General features: G+C 36.0%; 1 protein-coding gene across 1 annotated transcript in view; it reads left to right on the top strand.

The window, feature by feature from the left end:
• Positions 1–16,672, top strand: part of LOC121308638 (transient receptor potential cation channel subfamily A member 1-like) — a 39,963-nt gene extending 23,291 nt beyond the window's left edge. The window contains exons 14-26 of the mRNA XM_041241154.1: positions 162–252; positions 1,150–1,215; positions 1,330–1,422; positions 4,407–4,477; positions 4,939–5,110; positions 5,987–6,076; positions 7,134–7,303; positions 7,910–8,039; positions 8,828–9,010; positions 9,124–9,192; positions 11,211–11,315; positions 14,232–14,341; positions 16,321–16,672. Of these exons, the coding sequence (XP_041097088.1) occupies positions 162–252; positions 1,150–1,215; positions 1,330–1,422; positions 4,407–4,477; positions 4,939–5,110; positions 5,987–6,076; positions 7,134–7,303; positions 7,910–8,039; positions 8,828–9,010; positions 9,124–9,192; positions 11,211–11,315; positions 14,232–14,341; positions 16,321–16,531 (1,561 nt within the window). The 3' untranslated portion in view covers positions 16,532–16,672. The remainder of the gene's footprint in view (positions 1–161; positions 253–1,149; positions 1,216–1,329; positions 1,423–4,406; positions 4,478–4,938; positions 5,111–5,986; positions 6,077–7,133; positions 7,304–7,909; positions 8,040–8,827; positions 9,011–9,123; positions 9,193–11,210; positions 11,316–14,231; positions 14,342–16,320) is intronic.
• Positions 16,673–17,054: the final 382 nt, after the last annotated feature.

The following is a 17,054-nucleotide window of genomic DNA, read 5'->3' as shown; positions in this document are numbered from 1 at the left end:
AAACAAGTGTACGGTTATGTCACGTTTTTCGGTTCTAGAGAGTACTGTTGTCACCACCTTTCATGAACCAGGTAGGACTGGACAGCTCTTTGTGTTAGGATACCATATAGCAGTTTAGACTCTGGCCTAGATAAGTGTTTATGCAAGTGTTTGTACTTTAGGTGCCATGAAGCTATTACAACATATAAATTGGGATCTACGAAAACAGTCCCTGTATTGGAGATGATTGAATTCCTTCCAGAAAGCTTCAAGGTAAGCCTAATTATAATTGCATTGGAGTACAGTTGAAACTATAAAAACAAAACTGATAATGGTCAAGATTATTAGTATTTCAAGGTGATTTACAGCTTTTCTGCTTAAATGTTGCTGTGTTCCCCAAAGCAAGATTATTTTGAAATAGTGTTTCAAATGAATTCATATGTCATTTTAGTTTTCATGGATAAGATTATTCTGTGTTATTACAGTGGCAATAAAATGTGGCCTAATAAAATACCAATGTACAAGCAGCAGTAAAAAACACATTTTAGTTATTGCTTTTAATATCATTAACTTTATGTCCATCTAGTGACTTGAGAGTATAGTTTAACAAAGTACACTGTTTAAACTGTTTACATTCAAAACTGAAAACAGTTAACGCTCTGTATGCAGTCTTCCATTTCATTGACAAGAAGAACATTGCAATATGTGCTGATGAGCTCTGTGTCGCTGTGCACCAGGGGTCACTGTATCAAAACTTGTACTGTTAAGAAAACAACAGTGGCTCACCATACAAATTGATGAATCGACACGCTCTTATTTTTAGACAAATTTAGATCATTTCATTTTTGTTGCATTATTCTAACACACAACCGATAAAAATATATAAGCTACAGTAACATACTGTATCATAAATTATCCCAACACTTTAAAAAGTGTTTAAAGGATTTTTTTTTAAAGAGTATTTAAAAACAGTATATTAGATAATGCAGTGCTTTGATATATGAGAAAAGTTCCAAACTTCTAATGATCTGAAAACGTAATTTAATTACCAGTAATCAAAATGGGCTGTAAAAAAGGTTTATGAGGTTGTGCTTTAGGATGGTTTGCCAGTATGTGATCAAATTGGGGTCTCGCTTGTACTGATACAGTATACTTGTATATATCTTACAGTTGCTTTTGGACAGATGTTTGAAAGAATCAGAAGATGATGTCAATAGTCAAGACTACTGTGTGAGTGTGAAAAATGTATTTCTAAGCAATATTCAATCCTGACTTTTGTCTTTCTTTATTTTTTATATTTCTCTTTTGATTTCCAATTACAAATATTTGATTTTATTTCTGCAGATTGAGTACAATTTCCAATATTTTCAGTGCCCACTGACGTATTCAAAGCTGTCAAAAGAAGATAAGGTGTTTAACTATCAGCCTCTTGCTTCACTGAATGTAAGTAGTAGCAGTAATATGGCACATAGAGTGTTTTGAAAAATAGTCCTAACCTTAAAACAGTGGAAAAAAGTTGTCATAAAATGGAAGTTTGAAAAAACATTCCTTCAGGCAGTCCTTACAATTTTGTGAACAGAGCCTGTCCTGTGTTATGATATTGTAGCAATCCTGGGGTGAGGGGGATAGTGGATAGTGTGTGTGTGTGTGTGTGTGTGTGTGCACGCAGGGATTGAATATGTGTGTGTGTGTGTGTGTGTGTGTGTGCACGCAGGGATTGAATGGTGTGTGCAGGGGTTGCATGGTGGGTGTATGCGTGCAGGGGTTGCCTGTTGTGTGTGTGTGTGTGTGTGTGTGTGTGTGCAGGAGGTTGGATTGTGTGTATATGCATGCAGGGGTTGCCTGTTGTGTGTGGATGTGTGTGTAGGGGATTTGGGGTGCTGTTTTGGCACGAAAGACGTGGGGATGGGGGTCTATGTAAGAGGTGGGGGAAGCCAGGGCATATAAGGGGAATGACCAGGATGATCAGGGGAGACAAGCGTGTGAGAGAAGGTTGTGTTTAGCAGAGGCAGAAGGAAAGAGAGAGGGAAAGATTAAGGTCACCGAAAAACAAACAACATGTAAATCCTTTTATTTACATTTTCAACTCCCAGTTCCCTTCCCCTACTATATGATTTTATTTCACTGATTACTGTACAAAAATAAATGGCTTGAGCCTCCATCTACTCATGGTTTCAGTCTCATTTCTATCTCAGAAAAACACGAAAACACTACAGTATTATGAAGTTATGATTATGTATACCTTTTTTTAAGGTATCTGTGACCAACAGATGCATATCTGTAAAGCTTATTTCTCTCAAATTTTGTGCACAACTGTGTTTACATCTCTGTTAGTGAGCATTTCTCCTTTGCCAAGATAATCCATCCACCTGACAAGTGTGGCATATCAAGAAGCTGATTAAACAGCGTGATCATTACACAAGTGCACCTTGTGCTGGGGACAATAAAAGGCCACTCTAAAATGTGCAGTTTTGTCACACAACACCATGCCACAGATGTGTCAAGTTTTGAGGGAGCATGCAAGTGGCATGCTGACTGCAAGAATGTCCACCAGAGCTGTTGCCAAAGAATTGAATCCAACTTCATTTTAGAGAATTTGGCAGTACGTCCAACCGGCCTCACAACAGCAGACCACGTGTAACCACACCAGCCCAGGACCTCCACATCTGGCTTCTTCACTTGTAGGATCATCTGAGACCAGCCACTCAGACAGCTGATGAAACTGTGGGTTTGCACAACCAAAGAATTTCTGCACAAACTGTCAGAAACAGTCTCAGGGAAGCTCATCTGCGTGCTCGTTGTCCTTACCAGGGTTTTGACCTGATTGCAGTTCGGTGTTGTAACCAACTTCAGTGGGCAAATGCTCACCTTCAGTGGCCACTGCCACGTTGGAGAAGTGTGCTCTTCACAGATGAATCCCGGTTTCAACTGTACCGGGCAGATGGAAGACAGCATGTATAGCTTCGTGTGGGCGAGCGGTTTGCTGATGTCAACGTTGTGAACAGAGTGCCCCATGGTGGTGGTGAGGTTATGGTATGGGCAGGCATAAGCTACGGACAACAAACACAATTTAATTTTATCGATGGCAATTTGAATGCACAGAGATACCGTGACGAGATCCTGAGGCCCATTGTCGTGCCATTCATCCGCCACCATCACCCCATGTTTCAACATGATAATGCACGGCCCCATGTCGCAAGGATCTGTACACAATTCCTGGAAGCTGAAAATGTCCCAGTTCTTCCATGGCCTACATACTCATCAGACATGTCACCCATTGAGCATGTTTGGGATGCTCTGGATCGATGTGTACAACAGCGTGTTCCAGTTCTTTTCCTAAGTGTTTCCTGTTCCTACCTTTTTTTAAGGTATCTGTGACCAACAGATGCATATCTGTATTCCTAGTCATGTAAAATCCACAGATTAGGGCCTAATGAATTTATTTCAATTGACTGATTTCCTTGCAACTGCAACTCCGTAAAATCTTTGAAATTGTTGCATGTTGCATTTATATTTTTGTTCAATATATATATATTTGTAAGATAGCAGGGAGGGGGTTAAAATTCCTCCCTGCTAAACATGTGAAAATGCACTTGTGGGTGAATGGGCTAATGGGTTTTAATTGTGTTAATTGTTTTATTGTTTAGATAATCACCTGCACCTGGTGCTAATTGTAAATTGGAGCCAGGTGCAGGGTATTTAAGAGAGGCAGCCAGTCTGTTCGAGGCTGCTGAGTGTGTTTATTTTAAAGGGGCAACGAACAGAGTGAGTGCGGAGGATCTTTTGCATATGGATTTAGCAGTGTGTGTGGGCGCCCCTACGACCCAATAAGAAATGGAGAGTTTATGTAAAAGATCCTCCGCCCTCACTCTGTTCGTTGCCCCTTTAAAATAGACCCAGGACACAGAAAATGGAGTTGTTACAGCGCTATTGCGCACTTTTTAATAAACACCAAATCAAAAACAAAATCAAACAAGCAGAAATAAACACCTAACTCCTTTTTGGAGAGCTAATTAAACACAGACTGGTCCCTTACTGACCACATGACGGATAAGCCGTTTACCTGTCAAACACCAACACACAATTCCTTTTCCTGGAATACGACTGCACACACACGCAGTCGGGCTCTTCACTCAGTAACCTGAGACAGGCTGGCTGCCTCTCTTAAATACCCTGCACCTGGCTCCAATTTACAATTAGCACCAGGTGCAGGGGATTATCTAAACAATAAAACAATTAACACAATTAAAACCCATTAGCCCATTCACCCACAAGTGCATTTTCACATGTTTAGCAGGGAGGAATTTTAACCCCCTCCCTGCTATCTTACAATATATATATAACTTGAAAATGCAATATTATAAAAACCTATAGTATATCAACAACCTACTATAAATATGTATAAATGATAATCTGTGTTCTTTCAGGCCATGGTACAGTTTAACCGTGTTGAGCTTTTGACCCACCCTGTCAGCAAGAAATATTTAGAAATGAAATGGTAAGTCATAAAGATATTGTATACCAGGAATATAGAATACACTGCATATGTTTGCATATACAAAAATACAAAGTGCTGGTTCTCTACATCATTTATAGTGCAATCTTTGAAATGTTATTTCTCCACTGGCCATACATTTGCAAACCAGCCCTAAACTGCTTCTGCCCTTTTGTTCAGATGCATTAATTGATCAGTTAATTTAAATGTGTAAAGATTGCTTCCTTAAAATACTCCAATTGGATTCTTGCTGTAATTGTGTTATGGAAAAAGTCAAGTTCAAGTGTCTCCTGCTGCAGTACTACTGCACAGATACTGCACAGCTGCTGCACACAGTATACTGCAGTCTTAATACTACAGAACTTTTTTTTTTTTTTTTTTTTTAAACAGACAACCTATGCCTTTTTTGGACAAACAAGACTTATTTGTATTATAAATTGAAAAGCATTATTTGTATTGTGTAGGCTTGCCTATGGACTAAAAGCCCATGCTCTCAACCTGGCTATCTACAGTCTTGGTTTGGTGCCTCTAACAATCCTCATTGTGAATCTGAGACCAGAAATATCTGTGAATGGAACAGCAGAGAATGGAACAGAAGTTAGAGAGGTGACCATGAGTTCTCAGTCCCTGAATAAGGTATGCATGCGATTAACTATACATCTCCTGAGAACGGTTTCATGTTTTTAGGAATGCAAATATGTCCAGATCATTCAGATCCACCACAAATACATTTTTTATTTGTACCTCATTAGGTTCACAACGGCACTGCAAGTCAAGTATAATGCCAAATGATAACTAAAGACCTGGCTGAAGTTAATAGCAAGTTATTTGTATTTCATAGAGTACTGGTAGGACAATCTATTATATGCTGCCCAATCTGCTCACAATTCCTGCAATGCAATGTTCTTAGGCTGATCTTTGGTTTATATTAGGCCCTATGTTTGTTTCTATGAAGAAATTCATGGAAGCAACATTTGTTTGTTTTTTAATATGTATTACTTGTTTTGAGAAACCAATCAGGCCCAAATAAATAAGGTTTAAGAGATTTCACATCAACTATAAAATACATATAATGTGTTGTGTGTAGGGTGTCTCGAATTGTTATAAGAGATGTCATCTCATGCAGTTTGGACAAGTGTGCAGGAAGGATAAGATGTACTAGAATTTTCACAAATTCTGAACAGTGATTGGTTGATTTCTCATACGTGGAAAAAAAAGGATCAAAGAAAAGTCTCAACAGTATATTCTTTTTATCATATAGTTTTATTGCTGTGAATTCCTTTAAATCTGCAGCCTCTTTATTTTTAAGATTAACAGAAAATGAAACAGCATACATTTTAGTAATGAAGGACAAACAGTACAACCATTGTATTGTATGGTATACAGTATATTGTGCAATAAACAGCCATTTAAAGTAGCAATAAAATGGATATAGAAAAAGAAAAGGGGTTTACAGTATATTAAGACAAAACACATGTCTGATTATCCTAACTGAAATGTTCTATTTTACAGTACAACTATTTTTACACAATCTGCACGATTCTGGTTCTTGTCATGAATCTATGTGCAGTTGGTAAAGAGATGGTCCAGGTATACCAGCAGGTAATGTACAATAAAACTATAAAACTGACTTTTTACTGGAAAAATCAGTCTGCATGGCTGCGTATTAGGGGTGCACATGATTCACATTCAGAATTGGTGGGCCTAAAACAAGACATGAATTTGGTCACACTGAATAGTTTGTTGTTTGTGAGAAATGTGTTTTTACACCACTCTGTTCACTTTTGACATTACCACACTTGACCTGCTTCACTCACTTCTAAGTTCCACATAAATGGATTACATAATTGTGTCCACATTCCATCACTTTTGTCCCTAGGGTACACATATCACTCCTAAGGAAGCAGGCACCTGCCTTGAGCAGCCACATCCTATGGCTTAGTTTACATGTAACAATAAAAATACGTGTCACCTTTCTGCCATGCTATTTTGGCAGTACCTTTACAGCAACTTGGGTTTACGTATAGTTTTTCTTTAGGAAGAAAAGGTATCCTTTGTATTTTTTAGGCTGCTACTGTGGGTAGCTTCAGCAATTCTGATCCTTATGGTAGTCTAAGAAGAGAGCTAAAAAAATTCAAGTACATTTTGGTTCATTATATATTTAATAAGCAGTGAAAATGTTTAATAGAGAACATTTTTGAAATAGTGTGTGTTATTTAAAAAAAATATTCATCTTGCCCATTTGAATTAGGTTTAAAAGATTGCTCATCAACTTTACATGTTCACTTGGTGCTGAAAAATGGTAACCTCCAGTAATTGACCACTGGTACCAATTTTTCAGAAAGAACTATAGTGGTAACATTAATAAAAACGTAGGGGGTCAAGTTTTCCTCAATTGTGTCGTGTTTAACTACCATGACTCCTTAAGAGGTAACCTGCCAATACACTACCAGTTTCAAGTTTCACTGCCTTTAAAAGTCCTCAGCACCATCTAGTGGATGGATAAGGAAAGTGCTGTAAGGAGCTAAGAAACACAAACACAAAAGATGCATACACAGATGCAAGAAGCATGACAGACAGTTCAACTTTAAACAAGTGTTACTGTGTACGCACAAGAATGTTTGTTTTTTGCTGACATTTTTACTGTTTTTCTTCACAGCGCTGGAGGTACTTACTTGACTACTCAAATTATGTAGACTGGTGTGTAGCAGTCGAGTCTCTTCTGTTTGTTATCCCCCTTTTGTATAACTCTCAGGAACACTGGCCCTGGCAATGTGGGGCCATCGCTGTGTTTCATTCCTGGATCAACTTTCTCTTTTATATGCAAAGGTATATTTTATTTCTAAAGTCCTTTAACTATATAACTGGATTAGTATGTTTTTTCTATTTTTTTAGATCCTATGTAATATTAATTTGCATACAAGGGTGTGTATGTTAATGTGTGTGCCATTATGTCCAGTTTTACGTGATACATAAATTGATAAATGTTGTCAGTATATATATATTTTTAATATTACATTTCTTAATGGAGATGTCAGAATGCAACTAGCTAGATGATCCATTGCATTTTTGAATGATCAATTATAGCATACATAGTTAGAATACCTGAAGATTTACAATTTACTTGGGGATTTAAAAAAGTCTACATGCAACAATAGGAAATAAATAAATAAATAAATAAATAAATGAAAATGTGCTAGCCTGGGCTGTACTCTCTTGCTGCATGTACACTATGACAAATTAAGGGACAGGAGGCTACTTCATTCCCGGTCCCTCAAATATGGTACTTTAACTATTACTGATCTGAAAAAGACACACTGTTACACAGTAGTAGTTAAGATCTCTAAACTGCAAGGAGGGTCACCCTGGTGAGTGAAATATCAGTACATGAATTATCCTATAGTCTCATGACCATTTTTCTATCCCTGTCCACAGGTTTGAACGTTTTGGGATTTACGTTGTGATGTTTGGTGAGATCCTCCAAACTCTTTTATGTATTAGCCTGTTGTTCTTTTTCTTGAATTTGGCCTTCGCCCTGGTGTTTTATGCTCTAATGCTTGAACAGGTTAGACAAACTATGAACTATGTCTTTATGTATACTGAGTATCAAAAGAAACATATCACTTATATTTGAGCATCAAAAGAAACATATCACTTATATTTGAGCATCAAAAAAATGTATCACTTATATTTGGATAAAATTGACTAGATGTGATCGAAAAATGGCAAACTCTGTTTTAGAGCAGGTGCAGTGACTTTTTATTGTGCTGAATAACAACTGACATCACGAAGATCTGTTGATCTTGGGCAGGTGTTGTGACTTTTGGTCTCCCAGTTCGTGGCCTGTTATTGACAGTGTGTCTGATTATACTGTCTTGCCAGGTTTGAAATTGCTGGCTGTGAGCGCCCAAGATGGCGAGCCACAGTACACTGCACTAGTCCAGCCTCCAACACGCCGATTACACGAAGGCGCAGCTCTTTTGACAGCAGTTGCATATTTGTTTTTTTCTGTGATTTTGTTTATTGCTTTTATTCAAACTCACAATTCAACAGCTGAAATCACTCCATATCCAGGTTCCAATCAACTGTCTCACTAATTAGATGATTAAATGCATATGCCCAAGTCATGGTCACTCAAGGATGTCATGGTCAAGGATGAAGGATCGAGTGATTATGTCCATCATTTATATACCTTGTTAAAATAAATGTGTTATAATGGTGATAACTTTCTTTTGATGCTAAATGTATCATTTATTAAAAAGCATTAGTGTATGTTTGTAACAGGAAATGTGTTATGATGCATGCATTAATTTGTGCTGAAACATTAAACAAAGGCACCATTTTGTTTTGCAGGAAACATTTGCAACTCCTGCACGTTCCATAATGCAGACTTTTGCTATGATGCTGGGAGATATTGGTTACCAGGACAATTTTCTTACCCCACTCATAGAGAATAGATTACCTTTTCCTTTTCTCACCTTTTCAATTCTCTGCTGGTTTTTACTACTGATGCCAATCCTCCTCATTAACTTGCTGGTAGGTTTTTTTTTTTTTTTACTTCAGACATTTCTCAGTTTAAAGTACTGTATCAAGCATGCTGACCAATGTACATACATTTACAACTAAAATGTTGATATTTCAATATTTAGATTGGTTTAGCTGTTGGAGATATTGCTGAGGTCCAGAGAAATGCTTGCTTGAAAAGGATTGCTATGCAGGTAAGTCATTCATCTGGAAGAGACAGAAATCTAACTTCAGTGCAGGATTCATTTTGGTTTTGGTTTTCACAGAGAATAAATAATGTTCAATCGATACACATGGCATATATCCAGAAAACTGCTTCTCCAGTTATGATGAAACTTGGTATTAACATTATTTAGTAACATTAGAATTTCTGATTCCGATGATATATGGGGGTGTCTGTCCATTTGTATGTCTAGCCACACTTACATTTTTTCATATACTGTAGGCCCCCATCTGGAGAACCACTTATCCAGTTGTCATGAAACTTGACAGTAAAATTATTAGCTAAAGTTACTGAGAATATTGGGTTTTGGATATACATGTCCATCTGTCTATGTGTAACATTAAATTCAATAATCAAGATAATTGCTTATCAGATTGTGATTAAACATTGCATTGGTAATTCTTATTCTATAATATGTAATACTGTATATGTCATAAACTTTTTCATCATCTTACAGTTCATTTTGAATGTATGTTACAGACATACTTGTTTAGGCACTGTAAATCAGTGGCGGCTGGTGGCCAAAAAAAAAAAAAAAGGGGAGACAAAAAAAGGCAGAGGTCTTGGGGTCCCCTTAGTATAATCTTCTTCTTTTTCTTCTTCTTCTTCTTCTTCTTCTTGTTTATTTATTTGGCAGGCGCCTTTATCCAAGGTGACTTACAGGTGTTACAGGGCAGTACTCTACAGGGTTAAAATATATATATATATTTATAGATTAATATTTAAATACAATACAGGTTTACAATGTGCAAATAATACTACTAAAATACAATATGAACTAGAATGCCATAAGTTAGGATTACAACAAGTTATATCTACTAAGTTATATTAGTAGTGCAAGGATAGTGCATCAGCTGAGGATGCAGTAACGTGGTGCGTAGGCCCGGTAAGTCCAGTCTAAACAGGTTTTATCCAAATTCAGCAGATAGGAATTATACGTTTTGTATAGGTATAAGATAATAGGCTATGTAAAGCTTCCAGGCAATAGAAATCACAGCATTTTCTTTCTTCATTATCATTACAAACCCAAATGGCAGCATATGGTCAAATTTAAAAGGACTAGTATAAGAAACAGTTCTTAACCTTATAATAGATTTGTTCATTCAGTTTATCCAGTTTGTTTTTTTTTAGTTTTAGTATATATTAGGGTTTTTTTAAAAGTCCCTGTTCATTGGTATGGCTCTTTTGGTCAAAAAGGTTGTATCTCTAGTTGTGTGATTAAGTGGAACAAGGTCATGGATTGGAATAAACTAAAAGTACCACTGATTAGAGATTTTGTTTCTAGTATTATCTTTATCATATACAGGACATTCTCCTTGTACTTACACGGTCATATATATAGGTTGAATGAAGACAACACTATGTAACACAATTTTTGTTCCTGGATAGTAAGTGTTATTTTCTAATTGCTTAGTGAGTAGTTTTTCGAGATTTAAGATTATACTGTAAATTTACAGTATAATCTTAAATCTCGAAAAACTACTCACTTCTAAATCTTTTGTAGTCATTGTTGTATTACTTTAGTATAAATACATGTTAATTTGGATTCATATGTTGTTTTTTTCTGACTTTATGTGAATGAAAAGACACAAAAGCTCCCGTTTTCTCATTGGAAATAGTGATATTTTGAAATTTACCTGTAGTTCCGGACAAACGCCACAACACAGAAATCTAAGTTTAAGGAAATATGTTATTGATGATTATGCAATGTATGTAAAAAACAATTTGGCATCAAACCTGCTTGGTTTGAGGGTCCACCACCTGGCCGTCTGGACGAGGCAGGAGACCCCAGTGATAGACTGTACCCTAGAGAAGCTGCTGGGGTGGAGGTGGGGGAGGTGGAGGGATGAAGAGAGGTGTTACATGGGTATGTGTATGTTTTTCATATGTTACACTGAGATGACGAAATGTGTAGGAGCCGCCCCTCCTCCCAAACTTTAGTTTATAAACGTCATTAAATAAAATAATTCTAAAAGTTTCCGTCTACAGATTGATCTCCACACTAACTTGGAGGAAAAGCTGCCATACTGGTTTATGAAACGAGTGGATCAGGTCAAAGTTACAGTATATCCTAACAGAGTCTGTGGGTCAAAGGTATGTACAATATAGTACTACAGTCCGCAAGGGAAACAATACTGGGCTGATAATTCCTTTTAGAGCACATTTAAAGGAATTGTAGCTAACGAAATAATTCCCAAATCTTACCCATTTTACACTTCTATTAACTACATACAGTCGCAGACAAAAGTATTGGAACTATGTGCTTACTATACCATAATTCATAAACAAACTTACTTCATTTAAATAATTAGTTCATGACAAAAATATTGGAACCCCTGCTTTAGTATTTTGTGTGTCCTCCTTTCGCTTTTATTACAGCTTTCAGACGTTAATGATCATTCTTAACCAATATGTTACATCTTGTTGGTGAAATCTGGGTCCATTCTGACTTGCATATTTCCTTCAGCTCAAACAGATTGGATACACAATGCTTTGCTACAATCCAAAGCATTTATATTGGATTGAGATCTTTTAATTGTAAAGGCCATTCCAGAACTTTTGTCTTCGTTTTCTTCAAGAATTCCATAGTTGACTTAGCTGTATTCCTTGGGTTGTGTTGGAAGATAAATTGTCTGCAAATCAGCCTACGAGCAGATGGTATCATTGTAATTTGTAGAATGTTTTGATACATGGCTGCATTCACTTGATCTTCAATCACATGAGTCTCCAGTCTCTAGCCCCCATATCATGATAGAACCACCTCCATGTTTAACTGTAGGTACAAGGTTTTGAAGGCTTTCCCTTGTTTTTCTCCAAACATACTGTGGAAAAAAAAATCTATTTTAGTCTCACTGGACCAGAGAATTTTGTTCCTGTTTATATTTCCTGGCAAATTGTAGACAGTTTGTATATTAATTTTCTTTAAAAGGGGTTTGCAGCGAGATCTACGTGCATACAACTCTTTTGTGTTCAGGAGCTTTGTACAGTTCTTTCATGCACTATTATGCTTGATGCATCTAAATCTTTTATTAATTATTTTCATTGGCTGTTCATCGTGGATAGCTGCTCAGACGATTCTCCTACCTGTGTATCCGTAATTTTCTTCGGACGTCCACTTCTTTCAAGCTTTTCAGTTGAATTTGTTCTGTGGTGGTACTTGACTATTGCTCTGGTATTCCATATTTCTTTGATATTTTGAAGCCAATTCCTTTGTTGTAATTTGCTACAAGTGCTTTTTTCCAAATGTGAATCCAACTTTTTTGTCTTGACCGTCATCTGCTGTGTTGCCAAAATGCTGCTTCTTCAACAGATATTGGAAATAATTACCTTTTTTTCCGACCATTGGCTTTATAATGCAGCATAGTTACTGTGTAATGGTTTACAATCAGGTCATATCTTTAATTAATAAATCAAACATGTTTAGACTTAATGTAAAGGTGCCAATACTTTTGTCATGAATAAATATTTGAAATTGTTCTAGTAGTTTTGTTTTTTATAAATATTGTTTGTTACACCATAAGAAATTATGTATTTTGGTTCTTGCCATATCGATTAGTCCATAATGTTTGCTAAATTTAACATTTCCTTGAATTACCTTATATTAAGTGTAGGGTGTTAATACTTTTGTCTGCGACTATAAGTCTCAATTGGGCAGATTTTAAAGAAACATGTTACAGCACACATGTATTTAAAATGTAAAACAGACATCTAGTACTACACTATCTAGTACTACACTCTAGCCTTGCCTTAAAAAAAAAAATTGCCTTAATGCAAAACTAGGCAAAAGTAAGGCGGGGCAAGAGCTTGATTAAAGGGGAGGTTCACTGCATGATTTTTAATTTTTATCTGACCATTTTATTTGCAAGACTATGCTGGTGTGTGTTCGTGCCACTGCGTTTTCATATGAACTTTAAAATGTGTGAGCGATGACTCTTTATATGGTAAATTGTTTTAAACCCTTGTGTTTTTATGTTTCTATAACATCATTGTCAATCAGATGTAGTTTATGTGTGATTGTGGAGATTTATTTATATGTAACAATTATTTTTCACGTCAAATGTTGTCAACCTTTAATAAAAATTTGAATATTTCAGTAATATAATGTAGTGACATGCCGCATCCATAACATTAGTATGACACGGTTGAAATTTTTATAATTTAATATTAGTATAGTTGTAACTTTACTACAGTTTAGATGGGGTAAAACGTAGGCCTACCACTGCCAGTTAAAAAAATAAAAATAAAATAGCATATACAGTACACTGTTTCTTTTGTCTGCATGTCTTAAGCATTAACATTTATTGTTACAAATACAATTAGGTTTATTTAAAAAAGGTTCTAAGTTTAGGGCTGTGGTTTTTAAATTGGGATAGGGTGAAGAAAATGATCCACAAATAGCCACCCGAAAGTTTTTTTTTATTTCGAAAGGAACTGTGTCATGCACTCAGGTTGGGGATTTAAAAAAAACAACTCTCATGTTTGCACACAATACATTAACATAAATGCCACATTCTTCTTAAATGTGACAGCTGGCTCTTTTGGACAGCGGTATCGGTGCTATGCTTTAGTGCGAGAGGTCCTGGGTTTATACCCGCCCTCCGTCTCTATGTGGATTGTCTTGTCCTGTGTGATGCGCCTGCTTGCGGGAACCGGGATCGTTACAATATAGACATTACTGAGGGATTAGATTTGTGAGGAAGAGAGATGATACAGTGTGTGTGTGTGTGTGTGTGTGTGTGTGTGTGTGTGTGTATATATATATATATATATATATATATATATATATATATATATATATGTGTGTGTATCTACATTATTTTTAATCGCGATAAATCACTTTAGTTCAATATACTGTATCTCTTTCTCATTATGTGTCTTACATGGTTGTGCACTACAGGAATTTACCATTTTTAAAATCAAGCTGATATACAGTAGCCTTTACGATATGATCACTTTTACAAAAGCATACATGCACACACATTAGATGATATTTGTGACATTTCTCAACAGTTTCATGCCTTCTGGAACTGGAATGGCAAGCCTGAATCAAGAACCCGGCTGAACACAGGCCATTCTCGCACAACGCCTCTGGAATTTGAAGTTCAGACACAGAAGTACAGGTAACAATGATCAGGTTGACACTGGTGTTGTGCCACGGTAATGCTCTACAAATAAAATTTGGAATGAAAGAGCACTCTAGCCCCAGAACTGCACAGCCTGGTATAGTCAGGTTTTTCAGGTAATGCACTGGCCCTTTGCAGATCGTTGCTTAGATAAATACACAGTCTACAGGACTCACATTGGGATGCATTTAGAAGGATCAGAAGAAATTATTTTCCAGTAGGTAAAAATATAAACATCTTATTCACTATAAAAAATCTTTGTGATTTTGAAAAGATGAAACTAACAAACAATGGCATCAACGACCTCTGTCCAGTTTTTCTTTTTCTTTTCTTAATTTTCCTCCTTTAGCTGCATGACTGCTTGTTCTCACCAAAGAGCACAGGGCCAAAATCTCTTTGGGAACCAGAACAGTCAAATAAAAAGTGTAGAAATATTTGCAGTATGCCTCAGAATTTCTTAGACTTTTTCTAGAATTGTTTATAGAGAATATTGTGCCACTACCGCAGTCCAGAGTCACAATTATTATTTATTTTTATACGGCTGGAAAACTGAAATCAGTCCAAATCCATAGAAAGGTAATGTGCTCTAGCATGGTTACGGTGCAGTGTCAGACTCATTTCTAAGTGTATTCTGGCTTTCACTTCATATGAGATCTTAATTACTTTGTTGATCTAATTATTTTATGACTTAAACAAATTTTGGGTACCTTGGGTGCAGTGTATATTTCAAACTATTAACTACATAATACTAGGAAAAACGTACAATATTTGTATTGTAATATTTTGATCAATTAAGTAATTGAAATATAAGACACAACAAAAAAACTAAATATTGTGACCCTCAAAGGGAGTTCTGACTAAACTTTGAATCTATAATATATATCTATATATTATATATATATATATATAGATCTATAATATATATATGATATATATGCATACTCGATGAGCGTCTTTGGTCTCCAACCTGTAACAAACTGGAATTGAGGTGACTTCTCCGTCTAGATCAAAAAAAAAAAAAAAATATATATGTCAAGTATGGGAACACTGTACAACACAAAAAATTTGTGACACAAAAAAACAGCAATAATATTTTATTATAATTTAAGTGTAAAGTTATTTCAATACCTTTAGAAACTGGGTACCCAAGGACAGCACTGTTTGTGTTGGAATAACAGTATAACGTGTAGATTTGATAATACTATTAATGTATTTATTTATTTATTTATTTATTTATTTATTTTTTTTACTGATCGCTTCCACACATTGTTTTAACTGTTTAATTAGATTTTTGCTGCATCACAAAGTAAACTACTGCAGCCATTTTAGGTGAAATGTGAGCGAATGAAAAATAAATAACCCTTGCTTCCGCAGGCAGTAAAGTATTGGACATGTGTTAGTGGCGGAATAAAGGCGGAGAAATTAACAGAAAACTATTGTTCTACAATGGGATAAATAAAAGTATAATGGGAGAAATAAAATGGGAATCTGTTCCAGGTACCGTAAAACAACACTGTATAAGTCGTCCCCCCCCCCCCCCCCCCCCCCCCCCCCCCCCCCCCCCCTTTTTTTGAGACAACAATATTATGAAAAAAGCCTATAGGTCACATTGGTGTATAAGTCGCACCCCCCTTTTTAGGACCCCCTAAAACACCTAGAAAATAGATTTAAACAAAGGTTTTTACAGTACATTGTGGTGAATGTGAGCATAGTATTATAATGGAGGTCAGTATACGGATATGTATTGATATGTGCATAATATGCGCATGCTACATCACATAAATAATGATTGTAGTCTACTTTCTCAGCTGCGTGGAAACCCGGCAAATGTTTGGGGTTTATAACATTGGAACAGCCCTGGTGTCTGTTCATAGAGATATCACCCTTATACCATAAGGATTTAGCATAATTGCAGTGCTGTATATAGTGACAGCTTTTTTCTATTAGGTTTTTTTTTCTATTTTTTTAATTTGCAGGTTGAAGGATATTTCAAAGGTTTTGGAAAAGCAGCACAACCTTCTGAAACTCATCATTCAAAAAATGGAAATAGTGTCAGAAGCTGATGAGCAAGATGACACTGAGCTTTTCCAGTATGGCAATGCGAAGAGGCAGCAGCTGCTCCACAATAAGAGCAAGTGGAATTCTTTGGTAAAAGCTGTGCATGACAAAAAACAAAAGAGTCTGTAACATATGAACAAATAGGTGTACCAGTAGAGGGACCTATGTATAATTGTGGTCTGTAGTGGAGAATTTGGGCACAACATCATAACTGTTATTTTGGCTATAACCTGATGATATATGTAATGTAATCATGCTGTAATAATATTAATATTGGGAATTATATATATATATATATATATATATATATATATATACACACACACACACACACACACACACACAATAGATGCCGCTTATTAACAACCTCTCAGTTCCTAGCAAGAAGCTGTCATTAACTGAAATTTGCCAATAAGCGAAAAGCTCCCATTTTAAAGTGTATTTATATGGAGCAATATATACTGTAGGTGGTAGCTGTACAAATATGATACTGAAATACATGTGTTTTAATGTTACAGTGTTAAAAAATTTACATGAGAAACATGAATATCCAAACTGTTTACTTCACGCATGTGTAAAACAAAATAAAAAAAGCAGTAGGCTTAAATAGTACTACACAATAATGTACTACAGTTGCCCTTACAAAGAGTAA

This window comes from Polyodon spathula, chromosome 3, assembly GCF_017654505.1.
Source record: "Polyodon spathula isolate WHYD16114869_AA chromosome 3, ASM1765450v1, whole genome shotgun sequence".
Taxonomy (NCBI): Eukaryota; Metazoa; Chordata; class Actinopteri; order Acipenseriformes; family Polyodontidae; genus Polyodon; species Polyodon spathula.
Note: the sequence above shows the minus strand (reverse complement) of the source record. Positions and strands in the feature narration are given on the sequence as shown.